The sequence below is a fragment of the Oncorhynchus gorbuscha genome, linkage group LG06, assembly GCF_021184085.1.
Source record: "Oncorhynchus gorbuscha isolate QuinsamMale2020 ecotype Even-year linkage group LG06, OgorEven_v1.0, whole genome shotgun sequence".
In the NCBI taxonomy this organism is placed as follows: Eukaryota; Metazoa; Chordata; class Actinopteri; order Salmoniformes; family Salmonidae; genus Oncorhynchus; species Oncorhynchus gorbuscha.
The window spans coordinates 33,485,075-33,505,008 of record NC_060178.1 but is presented as its reverse complement, the minus strand read 5'-3'; the positions used below and the strand labels follow the sequence as shown (position 1 = coordinate 33,505,008).

Here is a 19,934-nt window from a genome sequence, read left to right as displayed (position 1 = left end):
CCTCTCCGCCCTGCCTCACTCTCCTGCTCCCTCTCCCTCTCTTTATCTCTCTCCCCCTCTCCCAGAGAGGTGAAGCTCTCAGTGGTTTCATATCTCACCAACTCCATTGTGGATCAGATCTTGCAGGAGCTCTACGCCACTCAAAAGACCCTGGTATAGACATGCTGCCGTCTGTCTGTGTGTCTGTCTGTCTATAGGCCGGATATCGATTCTGTCACCTTTTGCCTACCATAACCAGTAACACTTTACTTGAAGGGGCACAAATAAGGCATTCATAACACCAGTATACACTTTAGCAGTATCATTCATAACAACCTTTATAGCATCTTTATGAATCCAGTCATAACACCTTTATGAGCGTTGCTGTATAACAACCTTCATAATACATTTATTCATGTGTAGCGTCTGCTCCCTGTCCCAGACACGTCAGGTGTCCCAGGTGAAGCGTTGGGAGGGGACATGTGATGGAGGGACAGGCCGGAGGTCACACAGACACAGAGACTCTCTGGACATCACAGACGAGGAGCTGGGCACCAGCATAGTAAGCATTGTGTGTTGACATTGTCTGTCTAGGATGTGTGTTGGTGTTTTGACATCTTTCTCTTCCCTCTCTAGGACACAATTGCCATTAAGAAGCACAGCTCTAGAACTAGGCGAATACGACCCGTTTCAACCAGACTGAGTGAGTATGTCTCCGTCCCACTATTTCTCTATATCCCTCTATCTCTCTCTTCCTCCCAGCTCTCTCTCTTTTATAGGTCCATTAGTGACTGTGTCCTGCTGTGTCTGTTTTTCTCTCCCTCTTTCCCTCTCCCTCATTCTCCTTCCTTCTCTCTCTCTGAGTGAGCCACTAATGGCTTGTGTGCATGCCAACCTGAACCCATTACTGCCTCAACATATTTGAGTGCAGTTGCCAATTGTTGTAGTTTTTAAACAGTGTTTATTTCAAGCACAGATGACAGCACCACATGACTGCTAAGGGAACTTCTACACTCTCGCTGCTTCCTTCTCAATTTCTCTCCCTTTTATGCATCTGTTTCGCTCTCATCTCGTCATCTTTCCATCTTTTTTTCACTCTCTCTTTCAGGCCTGTGTGATGACTCCAGCTCCTCCCCGCCCCCCTCTACGTCCTCTTCTTTCTCAGCCCTCTCTCGCTCCGCATCCTGTGAGGGGCTGTCTGAACTCCCGACCCAGGGTGCACCTCTACATCATGTGACACGGGTTAGGCCGAGGCCCCCACGGAGACACCGAGCAGGACACGCCCCCTCTGACACAGTAAGAGGAAGCTGACATTAGGATCTCACGCCGTATGGAATATACACTACCGTTCAAAAGTTTAGGGTCACATAGAAATGTCCTTGGTTTGGAAAGAAAAGCCTTTTTTTTGGTCCATTAAAATAACATGAAATTGATCATAAATACAGTGTAGACATTGTTAATGTTGTAAACGACTATTGTAGCTGGATACGGCAAATATTTTATGGAATATCTACATAGGCGTACAGAGGCCCATTATCAGAAACCATCACTCCTGTGGTCCAATGGTACATTGTGTTAGCTAATCCAAGTTTATAATTTTAAAAGGCTAATTGATCATTAGAAAACCCTTTTGCAATTATGTTAGCACAGCGGAAAACTATTGTTCTGATTGAATAAGCAATAAAACTGTCCTTGATGTCAGTTCGGTTGTCATCTGAGACATTCTCATCAATGATAGGATGACATAAACTCTACAGAGGAAAGTCTGCACATTGTAGTTATCGGATTCACATGGAATTGTTGTTCAATTTACATGTTTGAATATAAAATTATTTGTGAAGAGATTAAATGTAATTTTAGCTTCCAAATGAGAGATTTGGGTTTTCATAAGTTTAGGGCTCTGCTCAATCAGTGGCCCGCCCCTGTGAAGAGACATGGGTTATAAAACTTTTCAAACACACCCTTCTCGCTCCACTATATAAAGCCTTGACGAAAATGTAACCTCCTGTTCCGAGGATGTGAGGACGACGGTCCATACGTTAAAAGGACTAACATGTCAACTACAGAACTAAGCCAACCTCAGCGTGAGCTTTGGTTGCGAATGGTATGAATTTTAAACTCTTATTCACTACAGAAGTGATACCGCCTAGCCGATGAGTTAGCAACAGCAGCTGCAAACGTGGGCTAGGAAAGAACAGACAGAGTATCCCGTCTACCACACAACGATGTTACTACAACGTATACAATTTACCACCAGAGACATTCTTCAAAGGACAAAGGACTCGGTTGGGCAACTTGGCCTTCCATCTACGACCAACCTACCGAAGCGCAGCTCAGAGTAAATATTTATTGCATTTCCTTTTCCAAATGGGCGGTAATTTAGAATGCATAAGATACTGTATTTACGATAGCACAGGTTCTTCCTTTGTTACTTAGTCTTCCCGCTCTTTCACTCAAACCCAGCCCCTTTTCTTTGTGTAACCAGCTATCATATCTGTTCCGCGCTCTAGGGACGTTTTCCTTTATGACGTAATTTGTGATCAAGGTATGATTCTTTCTGTGCATATGTAATTCTGTGTGATAAGTTAGGTATTTAGTAAATAAATAATTAAACCCAATTTTGTATTGCTGATTCAACTTGTTAGCCAGGGTTCGTGAAGATAACCAATCATTTACAATTTCAGATGAGACTGAAATAATTTGACAATTAATATTGACTGCTATTGATGTAAAATATTACTAGGTCTTTAAGAGTTTATTCAGAAGATAAAAGCTCTATAAATATTATTTTGTGGTGCCCCGACATTTACATGATTAGCCCAATCAGGTAATATTAATCACAGAGAAAGGATTTTATAGAATAGCATGTCATATCACTTAATGTGACATAGCCAAAGACACGACAACACCTATGTAGATATTGCATAAAAAGTCAGCTGTTTCCAGCTACAATAGTCATTTACAGCATTAACAATGTCTACACTGTATTTCTGATCAATTTGATGTTATTTTAATGGTCAAAAAATGTGCTTTTATTTTAAAAAACAAGGACATTTCTAAGTGACCCCAAACTTTTGAATGGTACTGTATACTACTGAACTGCTGAATGTGTGTGATACTTAATTATGAATATGGAAAAACAGGATCTATATTCACTTACAGTGGGGAGAACAAGCATTTGATACACTGCTGATTTAGCATGTGTCAGTACCCGGTTACGAACCCGGGTCTCCGGAGTGAGAAACAATCACTTAACCAACTGAGCCACGAATAGTCGGCAGAACCCAGAAGATGAGGCAGACACAGCAGTACTTGAGACGGTGTATTTAATGAAGTAAAAAGTGAAGTTCTTCAGGAAAACATGTAACTCCACAACCTCAAAAGGAATCCTACAAGAACAAAGGTAATCCTCCAAGACAAAAAAGGTAAATCCACAAGGTGGAAGGTAACGCACAAAAAGCCTCAAAAGATACTCAAAAAACAAACAAACAAGAACAAAAAACAGAATTCCACAAGAGAGTCCACCGGGATCAACAAGAGTTCTCAGAGTACTAGGGCTGGGTGCTAACATACAAACACAGAGCAAAGAACAGAGGAAAACAAAGGGTTTAAATACAATCAGGGGAAACGAGGCACAGGTGCAAATAATAATGGGGATCAAGGGAAAACAAAAGGTCAAAAGGCACAATGGGGGCATCTAGTGACCAAAAACCGGAACAACCATGGCCAAATCCTGACAGCATGTTTTCCTACTTACAAAGCATGTAGAGGTCTGTAATTTTTTATCATAGGTACACTTCAACTGTGAGAGACGGAATCTAAAACAAAATCCAGAAAATCACATTGTATGATTTTAAAGTAATTAATTTGCATTTTATTGCATGACATAAGTATTTGATCACCACCTACCAGTAAGATTTCCGTCTCTCACAGACCTGTTAGTTTTTCTTTAAGAAGCCCTACTGTTCTCCACTCATTACCTGTATTAACTGCACCTGTTTGAACTCATAACCTGTATAAAAGACACCTGTCCACACACTCAATCAAACAGACTCCAACCTCTCCACAATGGCCAAGATCAGAGAGCTGTGTAAGGACATCAGGGATAAAATTGTAGACCTGCACAAGGCTGTGATGGGCTACAGGACAATAGGCAAGCAGCTTGGTGAGAAGGCAACAACTGTTGGCGCAATTATTAGAAAATGGAAGAAGTTCTCCCGATTTCAACTCCACTCGCCGTGTTTGGAGGAAGAAGAAGGATGAGTACAACCCCAAGAACACCATCCCAAACGTGAAGCATGGAGGTGGAAACATCATTCTTTGGGGATGCTTTTCTGCAAAGGGGACAGGACGACTGCACCGTATTGAGGGGAGGATGGATGGGGCCATGTATCACAAGATCTTGGCCAACAACCTCCTTCCCTCAGTAAGAGCATTGAAGATGGGTCGTGGCTGGGTCTTCCAGCATGACAACAACCCGAAACACACAGCCAGGGCAACTAAGGTGTGGCTCCGTAAGAAGCATCTCAAGGTCCCAATAGAAAATCTTTGGAGGGAGCTGAAAGTCCATATTGCCCAGCGACAGCCCCGAAACCCGAAGGATCTGGAGAAGGTCTGTATGGAGGAGTGGGCCAAAATCCCTGCTGCAGTGTGTGCAAACCTGGTCAAGAACTACAGGAAACGTATGATCTCTGTAATTGCAAACAAAGATTTCTGTACCAAATATTATGTTCTGCTTTTCTAATGTATCAAATACTTATGTTATGCAATAAAATGCAAATTAATTACTTTAAAATCCTACAATGTGATTTTCTGGATTTTTGTTTTAGATTCCGTCTCTCACAGTTGAAGTGTATCTATGATAAAAATGACAGACCTCTACATGCTTTGTAAGTAGGAAAACCTGCAAAATCGGCAGTGTATCAAATACTTGTTCTCCCCACTGTATATATTCACTTATGAATATTGTATACACTGAGAGGCCCCTGCTGTAGTAGATTTCTCATCTGAGTGCAGAAGCATAAAGAAGTAGATATATTAGCTAATAAATTATACATTTAAGGAGACACTGATATGGCAACACATAGTGAATGTAAGTGAACTTAAAAACTTATGGAGTCACATCGAGATACTTGCATATTAATAAAACAGAATACAGATGTTATTTGCATAGCTAATGACCACTACAAAGACAATATTCCCTTTTGATACAAGCAAAATGTATAACTAATGGCTATTTTAATTGCTTGTTAAATAGACCTGATGTTAATATTGATACATCTGGTTTATTTAACAAGCATTTAGTATAGCCATTATTTATACATTTTGCATGTGTGCCCAAGCACATTTTCTATTCCAAAAGAACCATTATTCATGTGATTAAAGTAATGATAATACAACTTTGACTTAATTTATGGTTCATGCATAATTCTCACCCCATATTCCCAAATGTTAGGGCCTCCCGGCAGTGGCAGCGTGCTGCTCTGTTTTTCAGAATGAATTGGATTGGGTCCAGGGTAATCTATATATACTAAGTGAATTACTCCAATTGGGTTAAGTCATCTCTCTGAAGCTAGTATAAACCATTTGTATTATTACCAACAGAACATTAAAAAAATACATTGTAAGCCCCTCCAATAAGCACTTACAAACAGTGTGGGACATCAGTCTTTATTTCTGAAATATAAATGGATGCTTAAGAATAGTATTGTAATTCTGAAATATCTCTCTCCTCGTCCCCAGCATTGCACTGAAAATGGAGCTGTCACTCCTCTTGATGATGGACTCCCAGATTTCTACTCCAAGAGAGTTCTCCCTGATAGGTAGATCCCTCTCTCTCTCTCTCTCTCGCTCTCGCTCTCGCTCTCGCTCTCGCTCTCGCTCTCTCTCTCTCTCTCTCTCTCTCTCTCTCTCTCTCGCTCTCGCTCTCTCTCTCTCTCTCTCTCTCTCTCTCTCTCTCTCTCTCTCTCTCTCTCTCTCTCTTTCTCTCTCTCTCTCTCTCTCTCTCTCTCTCTCTCTCTCTCTCTCTCTCTCTCTCTCTCTCTTTCTCTCTCTCTCTCTCTCTCTCTCTCTTTCTCTCTCTCTCTCTCTCTCTCTCTCTCTCTCTCTCTCTCTCTCTCTCTCTCTCTCTCTCTCTCTCTCTCTCTCTCTCTCTCTCTCTCTCTCAAAAACAAATAGGAGTGAATGGCACACTATAAGCATGATCTAAATTGCATGAATCATCTCCAAAGTAAGTACAACTCAAGTAATTTAGCATAGGACTACTTTCCATTAGTCCATAGACTACGTTCAGGTTCAGGATTTTAGGTGCGCTCTGCCTATACTAATAGCTTTAGAGATTTACCTCTCCTCTTGTCACATGCCGGCAGAGTAATGCTGGTCCATGCTAGAGTATATCCACACAGCAGATCATCTGGTTAAGTAGATGCTTTTAGTATTATTACATTTACTGTTAAGCATATTTCTAAATGAATGTACTCTGGATAAAGTGTTGTGTGCCATGAATTGTATCCTTGCAACGTCTCTCACTGCCAGGAAGTGTTTCTGTGAGGCAGCTGCCCAGAGCAACATACAGGGACTGATGACAGGGTGAATAAGTGAAAGTACAGGTGCTGACTAGGGACAAACTGAACAGGCTTATGATACAATTTGTAAGTCGCTCTGGATAAAAGCGTCTGCTAAATGACTTAAATATAAATGTAAATGTATATAGACATATACTGAGTGTACAAAACATTAGGAACACCTGCTCTTTCCATGACAGACTGACCAGGTGAATCCAGCTTAAAGCTATGATCCCTTATTGATGTTACTTGTTAAATCCACTTCAATCAGTGTAGATGAAAGGCGAGGAGACAGGTTAAAGAAGGATTTTTACGCCTTGAGACAATTGAGACATGGATTGTGTATCTGTGCCATTCAGAGGGTGAATGAGTAAGACAAAATATTGTGCCGTGCCCTGATATTATTACTGTTGATGATATCTGGAAATGTGCATGTACACCCTGGCCCATCTACTGTTGCTAACCCCAATTCTGACTTATGCTCTGATATCTGCTTCACTGATTTCTGCTCTCGTAAAAATCCTGGGTTTTCTGCACAATAATACTAGAAGTTTATTACCTAAAATGGATCAGTTGAAAGTGTGGGTTCACAGCTCCAATCCAGACGTTTTGGTCATTACTGAGACATGGTTAAGAAAGAGTGGTTTGAACACTGATGTTAACCTTTCTGGTTATAACCAGATCTTCCAAAAGTGGAGGAGTGGCTATCTTTACCAAGGATCACCTTCAGTGCTCAGTTGTCTCCACAAAGTCTGTCCTCAAACAATTTGATTTGCTGTTTTACACTTTCAAATCGCTTTTTGTTGTCTGTTTCTGGGTGTCATCATTCACCATCAGCACCGGCCTGTACCCTAAATTACCTTAACTCTCTCCTGGCCCCATACACTAAGTCTGAATTTGTCCTGCTAAGTGACCTAAACTGGGACATGCTTAAACCACCTGACCATGTCCTAAAGCAATGGGACTCCCTAAATCTTTCTCAGATTATTACCAATCCCACAAAGTATGACTCCAAACACCCAGAAAAGGCTACTCTCCTCGATGTTATCATCACAAATAATCCTGATAGGCATCAGTCTGGTGTTTTCTGTAATGACCTATCTCTGATCTGTCATGTTTGTCATTTATTATCATGTCTTGTCCCTGTGCTCCCCATTCTGTTCGTTTCCCTCTGCTGGTCTTATTGGGTTCTTTCCCTCTTTCTATCCCTCTCTCTCCCCCTCCCCTGACTCAAGCTCTCTCTTCTCTCTATCGTTCCGTTCCTGCTCCCAGCTGTTCCTATTCCCCTAATCATCATTTAGTCTTCCCACACCTGTTCCCGATCCTTTCCCCTGATTAGAGTCCCTATTTATTCCTTTGTGTTCCGTTCCTGTCCCGTCGGTTCCTTGTTTAGTATTCACCGTGCTGTGATTGTGTTTCGCCCTGTCCTGTCGTGTTTTTGCCTTCATCAGATGCTGCGTGTGAGCAGGTGTCTCTGTCAACTAAAGCCTACCCGAAACCTGCAGTCTGTGGCCGCTTCTCTTGTTATTCCCCTCTACAGACTAGAGGATTTCTGTTATTCCCTGTTTGGACTTGAATAAACTCTGTTTCTGTTAAGTCGCTTTTGGGTCCTCTATCACCAGCATGACAGAAGGAACCGACCAAGGAATGGACCCAGCGATATTCAGACGCTGACACTGCCGTCAAGATCCATTGCTCGGCAAATGAGAGGAATTGTCTGCTGCTCGCCATGCCGTGGAGAACCTGGCCGCTCAGGTTTCCGACCTCTCTGGACAGTTCCAGAGTCTACTTTCGTGCCACCTGTTACTTCCTGGCCTGCCGAGCCTCCAGAACCTAGGGTTAATAACCCACCTTGCTACTCCGGGCAGCCCACTGAGTGCTCCTTTCTCACGCAGTGTGAATGGTTCAAGACCTGAGAGAATTAATCCTTTCCTCCTCACTGGCCGGGCTCGAGAATGGGGCACAGCTATCTGGGAGGCAAGGGCTGATTGCTCTAACAAGTTCCAGAACTTTAAAGAGGAGATGATTCGGGTTTTTGACCGTTCAGTTTTTGGTAGGGAGGCTTCTAGGGCCCTGGCTTCCTTATGCCAAGGTGAACGGTCCATAACATTATTCTCATTGAGTTTCGCACTCTTGCTGCCTCTAGTGAGTGGAACGAGCCGGCGCTGCTCTTCCGTTTTCTGGAGGGACTCCCGCAGTGGTTAAGGATGAGATTCTCTCCGGGAGGTTCCTTCAGATGTGGACTCTTTGATTGCTCTCCCATCCGCATAGAACAGTCATCTGAGTCACCGGGCTCGTGGAAGAGAGCTCGCATCAACGGTGTTTCCCTGCTCCGCATCGCAAATCTCCCTCCTCTGGCTTTGAGACTGAGCCCATGCAGCTGGGAGGGATTCATCTCGACTAAGGAGAGGGAACGGAGGATCACCAACCGCCTGTGCCTCTATTGCGGAGTTGCTGGACATTTTGTTAATTCATGTCCAGTAAGAGGCCAGAGCCCATCAGTAAGCGGAGGGCTACTGGTGAGCGCTACTACTCAGGTCTCTTCATCTAGATCTTGTACTACTATGTCGGTCCATCTTGTCGGTTCTCCTCATGCAGTGCCTTGATTGACTCTGGGGCTGAGGGTTGTTTCATGGACGGCATGGGTTCGGAAACATAACATTCCTTTCAGACCGTTAGACAAGCCTACGCCCATGTTTGCCTTAGATGGTAGTCATCTTCCCAGTATCAAATTTGAGACACTACCTTTAACTCTCACAGTATCTGGTAACCACAGTGAGACTATTTCTTTTTTGATTTTCCGTTCACCGTTTACACCTGTTGTTTTGGGTCATCCCTGGCTAGTATGTCATAATCCTTCTATTAATTGGTCTAGTAATTCTATCCTATCCTGGAACGTTTCTTGTCATGTGAAGTGTTTAATGTCTGCCATCCCTCCCGTTTTCTTCTGTCCCTACTTCTCAGGAGGAACCTGGCGATTTGACAGGAGTGCCGGAGGAATATCATGATCTGCGCACGGTCTTCAGTCGGTCCCGAGCCAACTCCCTTCCTCCTCACCGGTCGTATGATTGTAGTATTGATCTCCTTCCGGGGACCACTCCTCCTCGAGGTAGACTATATTCTGTCGGCTCCCGCGTGGCTCTCGAGGATTATTTGTCTGTGTCTCTTGACGCCGGTACCATAGTGCCTTCTTCTTCTCCGGCCGGGGCGGGGTTCTTTTTGTTAAGAAGAAGGACGGTACTCTGCATTCTGCGTGGATCGAGGGCTGAATGACATAACGGTTAAGAATCGTTATCCGGTGTCATCAGCCTGAGATTCTGCAGGGAGCCAGGTGCTTTACTTTGGACCTTCGTAACGCTTACCATCTCGTGCGCATCAGAGAGGGGGACGAGTGGATAAACGGCGTTTAACACTCCGTTAGGGCATTTTGAGTACCGGGTTCTGCCGTTCGGTCTCGCCAATGCGCCAGCTGTTTTTCAGGCATTAGTTAATGATGTTCTGAGAGACATGCTGAACATCTTTGTTTTTGTCTATCTTGACGATATCCTGATTTTTTCTCCGTCACTCAGATTCATGTTCAGCACGTTCGACGTGTTCTACAGCGCCTTTTAGAGAATTGTCTCTACGTAAAGGCTGAGAAGTGCTCTTTTCATGTCTCCTCCGTTACTTTTCTCGGTTCCGTTATTTCCGCTGAAGGCATTCAGATGGATTCCGCTAAGGTCCAAGCTGTCAGTGATTGGCCCGTTCCAAGGTCACGTGTCGAGTTGCAGCGCTTTTTAGGTTTCGCTAATTTCTATCGGCGTTTCATTCGTAATTTCGGTCAAGTTGCTGCTCCTCTCTTACTTCTGTCAAGACGTGTTTTAAGTGGTCCCGCCCAGGGAGCTTTTGATCTTCTAAAAGAACGTTTTACGTCCGCTCCTATCCTCGTTACTCCTGACGTCACTAGACAATTCATTGTCGAGGTTGACGCTTCAGAGGTTTAGGCGTGGGAGCCATTCTATCCCAGCGCTTCCAGTCTGACGATAAGGTTCATCCTTGCGCTTATTTTTCTCATCGCCTGTCGCCATCTGAGCGCAACTATGATGTGGGTAACCGTTAACTGCTATCCGACTTGCCCTAGGCGAATGGCGACAGTGGTTGGAGGGGGCCGTTCCTTTTATCGTTTGGACAGACCATAAGAACCTTGAGTACATCCGTTCTGCCAAACGACTTAATGCCCGGCTCGTTGGGCGTTGTTTTTCGCTCGTTTCGAGTTTGTGATTTCTTACCGTCCGGGTAGCAAGAACACCAAGCCTGATGCCTTATCCCGTCTGTTTAGTTCTTCTGTGGCTTCTACTGATCCCGAGGGATTCTTCCTTATGGGCGTGTTGTCGGGTTAACAGTCTGGGGAATTGAAAGACAGGTTAAGCAAGCACTCACGCACACTGCGTCGCCGCGCTTGTCCTAGTAACCTCCTTTCGTTCCTGTTTCCACTCGTCTGGCTGTTCTTCAGTGGGCTCACTCTGCCAAGTTAGCTGGTCATCCCGGTGTTCGAGGCACTCTTGCGTCTATTCGCCAGCGCTTTTGGTGGCCGACTCAGGAGCGTGACACGCGCCGTTTCGTGGCTGCTTGTTCGGACTGCGCGCAGAAACCCTCTCCTCCTGCCGGTCGTCTCAGACCGCTCCCCATTCCTTCTCGACCATGGTCTCACATCGCCTTAGGCTTCACTACCGGTCTGCCTTTGTCTGCGGGGAAGACTGTGAGAGCCGCCATTAAACGCAGGATTAAGAGTCCAAGGTATTGTTGCGGCCAGAGAGTGTGGCTTTCCACTCGCAACCTTCCTCTTACGACAGCTCCTCCGCGGTTCATTGGTCCGTTCCGTGTCTCCCAGGTCGTCAATCCTGTCGCTGTGCGATGCTTCTTCCGCGACATCTTCGTCGCGTCCATCCTGTCTTCCATGTCTCCTGTGTTAAGCCCTTTCTTCGCACCCCCGTTCGTCTTCCCTCCCCCATCCCGTCCTTGTCGAGAGCGCACCTATTTACAAGGTACATAAGATCATGGACATGCGTTCTCGGGACGGGGTCACCAATACTTAGTGGATTGGGAGGGTTACGGTCCTGAGGAGAGGAGTTGGGTTCCGTCTCGGGACGTGCTGGACCGTTCACTCATCGATGATTTCCTCCGTTGCCGCCAGGATTCCTCCTCGAGTGCGCCAGGAGGCGCTTGTCAAACTGTCATGTTTGTCATTTATTATCATGTCTTGTCCCTGTGCTCCCCATTCTGTTCGTTTCCCTCTGCTGGTCTTATTGGGTTCTTTCCTCTTTCTATCCCTCTCTCTCCCCCTCCCCTCTCACTCTCTCGCTCTCTCTTCTCTCTATCGTTCCGTTCCTGCTCCCAGCTGTTCCTATTCCCCTAATCATCATTTAGTCTTCCCACACCTGTTCCCGATCCTTTCCCCTGATTAGAGTCCCTATTTATTCCTTTGTGTTCCGTTCCTGTCCCGTCGGTTCCTTGTTTAGTATTCACCGTGCTGTGATTGTGTTGCCCTGTCCTGTCGTGTTTTTTGCCTTCATCAGATGCTGCGTGTGAGCAGGTGTCTCTGTCAACTACGGCCTGCGCCTACCCGGTTTACCTGCAGTCTGTGGCCGTTCTCTTGTTATTCCCCTCTACAGACTAGAGGATTTCTGTTATTCCCTGTTTGGACTTGAATAAACTCTGTTTCTGTTAAGTCGCTTTTGGGTCCTCTATCACCAGCATGACATGATCACTATTTTACAGCCTACGTCCGTAATGGCTGCTCAGTTAAACTGCCTGTCCTGATTTTTCATAAACGCTTGCTAAAAAAACTTTATTGAGCAAGCCTTCCTTCATGAACTGGCCTCTGTAAATTGGTATAGAATCAGCGTGATCCCCTCTGTCGAAGACGCTTGGACCTTCTTTTTTAATATTTCCAGTGGTATTGTTAACAAACATGCCTCCATAAAGAAAATTTGAATTTTAAAGAGGTTCAGCCCCTGGTTCGACCATGATCTGGCAGAGTTACTCCACCTCAAGAATTCCATTTGCGAAAGGCACGCGCATATTCAGGCTGACTGGCTCTCATTTAGGCAAATGAGAAATAAGTGCACTCAGGCTATCCGGAAGGCCAAAGTTAATTACTTTAAGGAGCAGTTATCTCTCTGTGGGTATAACCCCAAGAAGCTCTGGAAAATGGTTCAAGACCTGGAGAATTAATCCTCCTCCTCACAGCTGTCCATGTCCCTTAATGTTGATGATGTAGTTGTCACTGACAAGGAGCACATTGCTGAGCTCTTTAATCACCACTTCATTAAGTCAGGATTCCTATTTGACTCGGCCATGCCTCCTTGCCCGTCCAACATTTCCTCATCTCCCACGACTTCTAATGCAACTAGCCCCGATGCTCTTCCCTCTTTTCCCCTGCCCCGCTACAAAGTTTCTCCCTGCAGGCAGTCACTGAGTCCGAGGTGCTGAAGGAGCTCCATAAACTTGACCCCAAAAAAACATCTGGGTCAGATGGTTTAGACCCTCTCTTCTTTAAGGTTGCTGCCCCTATCATCGCCAAGCCTATCTCTGACCTTTTTGACTTGTCTCTCCTCTCTGTGGAGGTTCCTATTGCTTGGAAGGCAGCCACGTTGCGTCCTTTATTTAAAGGGGGAGATCAAGCTGATCTTAACTGTTATAGGCCAATTTCTATTTTGCCCTGTTTATCAAAAGTGTTGTAAAAAATAGCTAATAATCAACTGACTGGCTTTCTTGATGTCTGTAGTATTCTCTCGGGTATGCATTCTGGTTTCCGCTCAGTTTATGGATGTGTCACTGCAACCGTAAAGGTCCTAAATTATGTTACCATTGCCCTTGATTCTAAGCAATATTGTGCTGCTATTTTTATTGAGTTGGCCAAAGCTTCTGATATGGTAGATCATTCCATTCTTGTCGGCCAGCTAAGGAGTATTGGTGTCTCTGAGGGGTCTTTGGCCTGATTTGCTAACTACCTCTCTCAAAGAGTGCAGTGTATAAAGTCAGAAAATCTGCTGTCTCAGCCACTGCCTGTCACCAAGGGAGTACCCCAAGGCTCGATCCTAGGCCCCACACTCTTCTCAATATACATCAACAACATAGCTCAGGCAGTAGGAAGCTCTCTCATCCATTTATAAGCAGATGATACAGTATTATACTCAGCTGGCGTTTTGTGTTAAACGCTCTACAACAAAGCTTTCTTCGTGTCCAACAAGCTTTCTCTGCCCTTAACCTTGTTCTGAACACCCCCAAAACAAATGTTATCTGGTTTGGTAAGAAGAATGCCCGTCTCCCCACCGATGTGATTACTACCTCTGAGGGTTTAGAGCTTGAGATAGTCACCTCATACGAGTTCTTGGGAGTATGGCTAGACGGTACACTGTCCTTCTCTCAGCACATATCAAAGCTGCAGGCTAAGGTTAAATCTAGACTTGGTTTCCTCTATCATAACCGCTCCTATTTATTATGGAGACATAATTTATAGATGGGCAGGTAAGGGTGCTCTCAAGCGACAGGATGGTCTTTACCATTTGGCCATCAAATTTTCCACCAATGGTCCTTATAGGACACATCACTGCACTCTTTATTCCTCTGTAAACTGGTCATCTCTGTATACCTGTCGCAAGACCCACTGGTTGATGCTTATTTATAAAACCCTCTTAGGCCTCACTTCCCCCCCTATCTGAGATATCTACTGCAGCCCGCATCCTCCACATACAACACCCATTCTGCCAGTCACATCCTGTTAAAGGTCCCCAAAGCACACACATCCATGGGTCGCACATCTTTTCAGTTCGCTGCAGCTGGAATGTGCTGCAAAAAACACACAAACTGGACAATTTTATCTCCATCGTTTCATTCAAAGACTCAATCATAGACACTCTTACTGACAGTTTTGGTTGCTTCGCGTAATGTATTGTTGTCTCTACTTTCTTGCCCTTTGTGCTGTTGTCAAAATGTTTGTACCATGTTTTGTGCTGCTACCATGTTGTGCTGCAGCCATGTTGTGTTGCTACCATGTTGTTGTCATGTTGTGTTGCTACTATGCTGTGATGTCATGTGTTGCTGCCATGCTATGTTGTTGTCTTTAGGTATCTCTTTATGTAGTGTTGTGGTGTCTCTCTTTGTCCTGTTTTTATAAAAAATATACAGTATAATCCCAGGCCCCGTCCCAGGCCTTTTGGTAGGCCGTCATTGTAAATAAGAACTTTGTTCTTAACTGACTTGCCTAGTTAAATAAAGGTTCAATTTAAAAATTAAAATAAATAGAAGTGCATTTGAACGGCGTATGGTGGTAGGTGCCAGGCACGTTGGTTTGAGAGGGCTTTTCACACTCGCTTCCCGTGTGTATCAAGAATGGTCCACCACCCAAAAGACATCGAGCCAACTTGATACAACTGTGGGAACTTTCGAGTCCATGAGTGGGGGGGGGGGTGCATCTCACTATTATGAAGGTGTTCCTAATGTTTTGTACATATTTCATCCTGTATAGCTGTGGTCAGTTTGTCTCTCTTTATATCTGCCTTTTGACTTCACCCTTTATCTTCTTCCTGTTTTGTTCTGCTCATCTCTCTCTACCCTTTCCATCTCATTTCCTCTATGTCAGTCAGTTGTCCTCTCTCCATAAAGCCCACTCTCTCAGGCGAAAGAAAAGACGCAATATGCTGGCCATCTTTGGTTTCCGTAGGAACCGCAACTCAACTCTCTCCAATCAGGGGCCAGAGTCTGGCGGAGATGGGTGTGGGGAGGAGTGTCACACTGTTGCTACGGCACCCACAGGGTTGGTGAATCCTCAGTATCACACACACACACACACCCTGTTGCCCTTCTCCCACTCAGATTATGAGATGCAACAGAATGATGGCAATGATGATGCAGTCTAATGAATAAAGATGTTAAAAATTATGCAAGTCTAATATATTCTATCCCAATATTAAAACATTATTATAGCTTAGCCTGCTGGGTTAGAAAGCCTAAACAGGCCCCATTTGTTATCTACACCAAATCAAATACTATCCAGGGGCCACTGAGCAAATTCTTGGTTGACTCATTGTTTCTCTGACTGTCCCCTTTGCTCTTCTCTCTCTCAGGACAGCCACTGAGAATGTCTACACGCTGCTGCAGCCCCCTCGTTCTGCTGCCAGGGCCTGCTCTCCTGGTGAGGGGGCTGATGGGAAGGTGGAGGACCAGAGGGGGGAGGAGCCAGTAGGCCTGAGCCTGCAGCCACTGCAGAGCATACCACCACAGCCTGGCATGCCGGGCAGCAGACACCCCTTCTACTCACCCAGCCAGGTACAGTCTATGCTGTATCACTTGTGGTAGAAAACATTCATACTGGTTGATGAGTTCATGGTTATAATATCTCTTCTCATCTTTTCCTCTGTGTTATTTACAGCCATCAAAGCTAGAGACAGCGCACGAGCAACCTGCAGATACTGACAGACATTGGTCAGAGGACAGACAGGTGGACAGACAGTGGACAGAGGGGCTTCACACAGACAGAGAGAGGACATTAATAAGACCGGCTGACAGACACTCTGACCGGCACTGGACCGAGGACAAACTGTCAGACAAAACATGGACAGAGGGAAGAACAGCAGAGAGACAGATGGACAGATATTGGACAGAGAGCAGGCATGCAGATAGACTCATGGAAAGACAGTGGACAGTTGACAGACACACACAGAGACAGATCGACAGACAGTTTGATCGAGATAGACAGTGGACGGTGAGCAGACAACAGACAGACAGAAAGTGGGCAGAGGGACGACTGACAGACATACAGATAGACAGACAGTGGATAGAGAGCAGGCAGTCAGGCAGACAGTCTGACAGACAAGCCCAGGGACAACATCTGGCTCAGAGGCCTCTGCCCCCTTACCCGTCAGACAGGACTCCATCACCTAAAAGTGAGACTGACTCCCAGAAAAACATGGAGGCAACCGTGGACAGACAGAAGTACTCTGACACACAGACGGACAGACATCTGCACTCAGACACTGCTGTAGGACAGGTGGAAGGGTGGAGGGGTGGAGGAGGGGTTCCCCCTGGACGGGTTTCTGTGAATGCATCTAAACCAGACCCTCCTCCCCAAAGCAGTAAACCCATCCAGTCCAAACTGAGACAGAGACATCTACAGGAGAGCTCTGGTACTGCACCTGTCTCTTACACATTGTTGTGTTGATTTAAAGGTGCAATATGCAGAAATCGCTCCGCCATTTCCTGGTTGCTAAAATTGGAATAGTTCGCATAATTAATTTTATGTGACAAAACAAACAGAGTGTACAGTTTGGTAAGATGATTCAGTGTAGAGAATTATTGTTCCATCTAAACCGCTATAAAATATATTTTCAGCTGTTTGAAGCTGGTGTACAAAACCTAAAGTAAAAGACACAAAAATGCAACTTAAGAATAATAGAAATAAATGCACATAAAACCTATCTACCGCTTCTATGACTTGCTTTCAAAGAAAATGACAGATCTATAACTCACATTTCTATGTGAATTTAGTCCGGTCGACCAGAAAGTTGCATATTGCAGCTTTAATGATATTATTACTCCATCTTTATCTTCAGGTGCAGAGGAGGAAGCAGACGGAGATAGGGATGGTGGAAGAATGGAAAGGAAAGAGAGAGATCGAGGCAGAGATGCAGAGGGACAGCCACCTCCCATTCCTGAAAAGGTCTGTCTTTTCATATACCTCTGGTTGTCATATTTATGTGAATATAATAGTATACTGGCCAGTTCACGAAAATGGTTTGCTCCTACATGCAGTGAGTCACGTGACTGTGGCTTGCTATATAAAGCAGGCAGACAGGCGTCGATGACTTCAGTTACTGTTCGATTGAACGTTAGAATGGGCAAAATGAGTTACCTAAGCAACATTGAGTGTGGTATGGTCGTCAGTGCCAGGCGCGCCGGTTCCGGTAACGGCCGCACAACAGTGTTTTGGGATTTACTGAGAATGGTGCGACAAACAAAAAATGTCCAGTCAGCGGCAGTCCAGTGGGCGAAAACAGCTTGTTGATGAGAGGTCGAAAGAGAATGGCAAGAATCTGGCAAGATAACAGGCAAAAAAACGGCACAGTAGTTGGTGGTTCGCAGAATGGTATCTTGGAACGCAGAACTGACTGGTCCTTGTCACGGATGGGCTGTGGCAGCAGACGACCACACCGTGTTCCACTCCTATCAGCTAAAAATAAGAAGGAGCGGCTCCAGTGGACACGCGGACACCAACACTGGACAATTGAGGAATGGAAATACATCGACTGCTCCATCAAATCCCGGTTCCTGTTTCGCCATGCTAAGGGAAGCGCCAGGTTTTGGAGTAAGCAGCATGAGTCCATGGCCCCGTCCTGTCTGGTGTCAACGATACAGGCTGGTGCTGGAAGTGTGATGGTTTGGGGAACGTTTTCCTGGCACACGTTAGGTCCCTTGATACCAATTGAGAAACATTTCCATGGGGCCAAAGAACTCAGGCTATTCTGGAGGGGGTCCGACCTAAGACTAGATGGGTATACTTAATAAACTGTCCACTGAGTGTATGTGTGGTTATGTTTAGATATTAATTTATAATTTTATTGATTTTGTGCCCCATTTATTTTCAGCCAAAGACATCCTATGTGTCTTCTCCAATTGAGTATGCCAATGAAAGGCCGATCCCACATCTTGCACCATCTGCATTCAACAAGCCAGTGCTGGGATTGGCTGACAGGGCTTTCAGTCAAGGTATTAACAAATTAAATCAATATCATTTTGTCGTTACAGTGTATGACAGTGTATGATTGACGGTGGTATATGGTGTGCAGGTGAGGAAGCAGTGAGACCTCAAGCCCCAGTGAAACCCCAGAGGAACAGAAAGGCTCTGTCTTGTGACACAGGTACGTACACCTGTCAGCCTGTATGCGTCTGTCTGTCTGTCTGTCTGTCTGTCTGTCTGTCTGTCTGTCTGTCTGTCTGTCTGTCTGTCTGTCTGTCTGTCTGTCTGTCTGTCTGTCTGTCTGTCTGTCTGTCTGTCTGTCTGTCTGTCTGTCTGTCTGTCTGTCTGTCTGTCTGTCTGTCTGTCTGTCTGTCTGTCTGTCTGTCTGTCTGTCTGTCTGTCTGTCTGTCTGTCTGTCTGTCTGTCTGTCTGTCTGTCTGTCTGTCTGTCTGTCTGTCTGTCTGTCTGTCTGTCTGTCTGTCTGTCTGTCTGTCTTTCCAATACTTAGTCAGTATGCTTGTATTGATCCATGGGTGTGTGTTTGTGTGTGTTAATATGTGCCTCATGATCACACACTGTCTGACTGTTACCTTGTACAGTATTTCCTGTGTTCATTTACCCCAGGCACTGACAGGGATGCCCTAATAATCTCGAGAAGCCCCCAAATCGCAAACCTGTGAAAAAACCTAGACTACTCCAGAACAGAAACAAATCCTTGGACTATCCTGGTCTCTCTGCCTCTGTAGCTCTCTCTCTCTCTTTCTCTCTCTCTCTCTCTCTCTCTCTCATTCTCTCTCTCTCTCTGCCTCTGTCTCTGTGAGAATGGGAGCATGTGTTTCCTCTCATACTTAATGCATGAAAACAGATATGTTTCTTTGGATACAGCTATATTTGTGTGTTTTTGGTTTTACCATCATTGTGGGGACCAGAACTGTTCACAAGAATATAAATATCTGGGGACAAATGTGTGTGTGTGTGTGTGTGTGTGCGTGCGTGTGTGTGTGTGTGTGTGTCTCAGACTAAACAAAGCAACGTTTTCAATCACCCCTTAGGTCGGAATACAACTCAAACATGACTTCACTGTTGTTAATTATCTGATCAAATTGTGTCTAATGAGATGAATCAGTAATCAGGAATGTCTCTCGTTCTGTGCTCTCCCAGACAGCGTCAACTCAGCGTCTGTTAACAGAGAGCTGTTGTAATGTCGATGGAATTAAGCTGCTTCAGACCAACCAGCCAGAGGGTTGTCATGACAACTGGGCAGCATTTTGTCCGATGTGGAAGAGGAGAAACATGCGAGGGAGAAACTAGACTCTAGAGAGAGAGAGGGAACACACGAATACAGAGAGAGAAAGGGAGAGAGAGGGAACACACGAATACAGAAAGAGAAAGGGAGAGAGAGGGAACACACGAATACAGAAAGAGAAAGGGAGAGAGAGGGAACACACGAATACAGAGAGAGAAAGGGAGAGAGAGGGAACACACGAATACAGAGAGAGAAAGGGAGAGAGGGAACACACGAATACAGAGAGAGAAAGAACACACGAATACAGAGAGAGAAAGGGAGAGAGAGGGAACACACGAATACAGAAAGAGAAAGGGAGAGAGAGAGAACACACGAATACAGAGAGAGAAAGGGAGAGAGAGGGAACACACAAATACAGAAAGAGAAAGGG

At 45.1% G+C, this 19,934-nt stretch overlaps 1 protein-coding gene across 2 annotated transcripts in view; it reads left to right on the top strand.

Moving 5' to 3' along the window:
* Positions 1 to 19,672, top strand: part of LOC124037874 (capping protein, Arp2/3 and myosin-I linker protein 3-like) — a 53,480-nt gene extending 33,808 nt beyond the window's left edge. The window contains exons 28-39 of one of the 2 annotated variants that reach the window (XM_046353054.1): positions 66 to 153; positions 422 to 541; positions 616 to 682; positions 1,088 to 1,275; positions 5,722 to 5,801; positions 15,166 to 15,339; positions 15,650 to 15,851; positions 15,955 to 16,708; positions 17,135 to 17,241; positions 18,167 to 18,287; positions 18,368 to 18,439; positions 19,420 to 19,672. In XM_046353054.1, coding sequence (XP_046209010.1) covers positions 66 to 153; positions 422 to 541; positions 616 to 682; positions 1,088 to 1,275; positions 5,722 to 5,801; positions 15,166 to 15,339; positions 15,650 to 15,851; positions 15,955 to 16,708; positions 17,135 to 17,241; positions 18,167 to 18,287; positions 18,368 to 18,439; positions 19,420 to 19,460 — 2,014 coding nt within the window. In that variant the 3' untranslated portion in view covers positions 19,461 to 19,672. Of the gene's footprint in view, positions 1 to 65; positions 154 to 421; positions 542 to 615; positions 683 to 1,087; positions 1,276 to 5,721; positions 5,802 to 15,165; positions 15,340 to 15,649; positions 15,852 to 15,954; positions 16,709 to 17,134; positions 17,242 to 18,166; positions 18,288 to 18,367; positions 18,440 to 18,882 lie in introns of both variants that reach the window. The other variant, XM_046353053.1, reaches the window with a different exon arrangement.
* Positions 19,673 to 19,934: the final 262 nt, after the last annotated feature.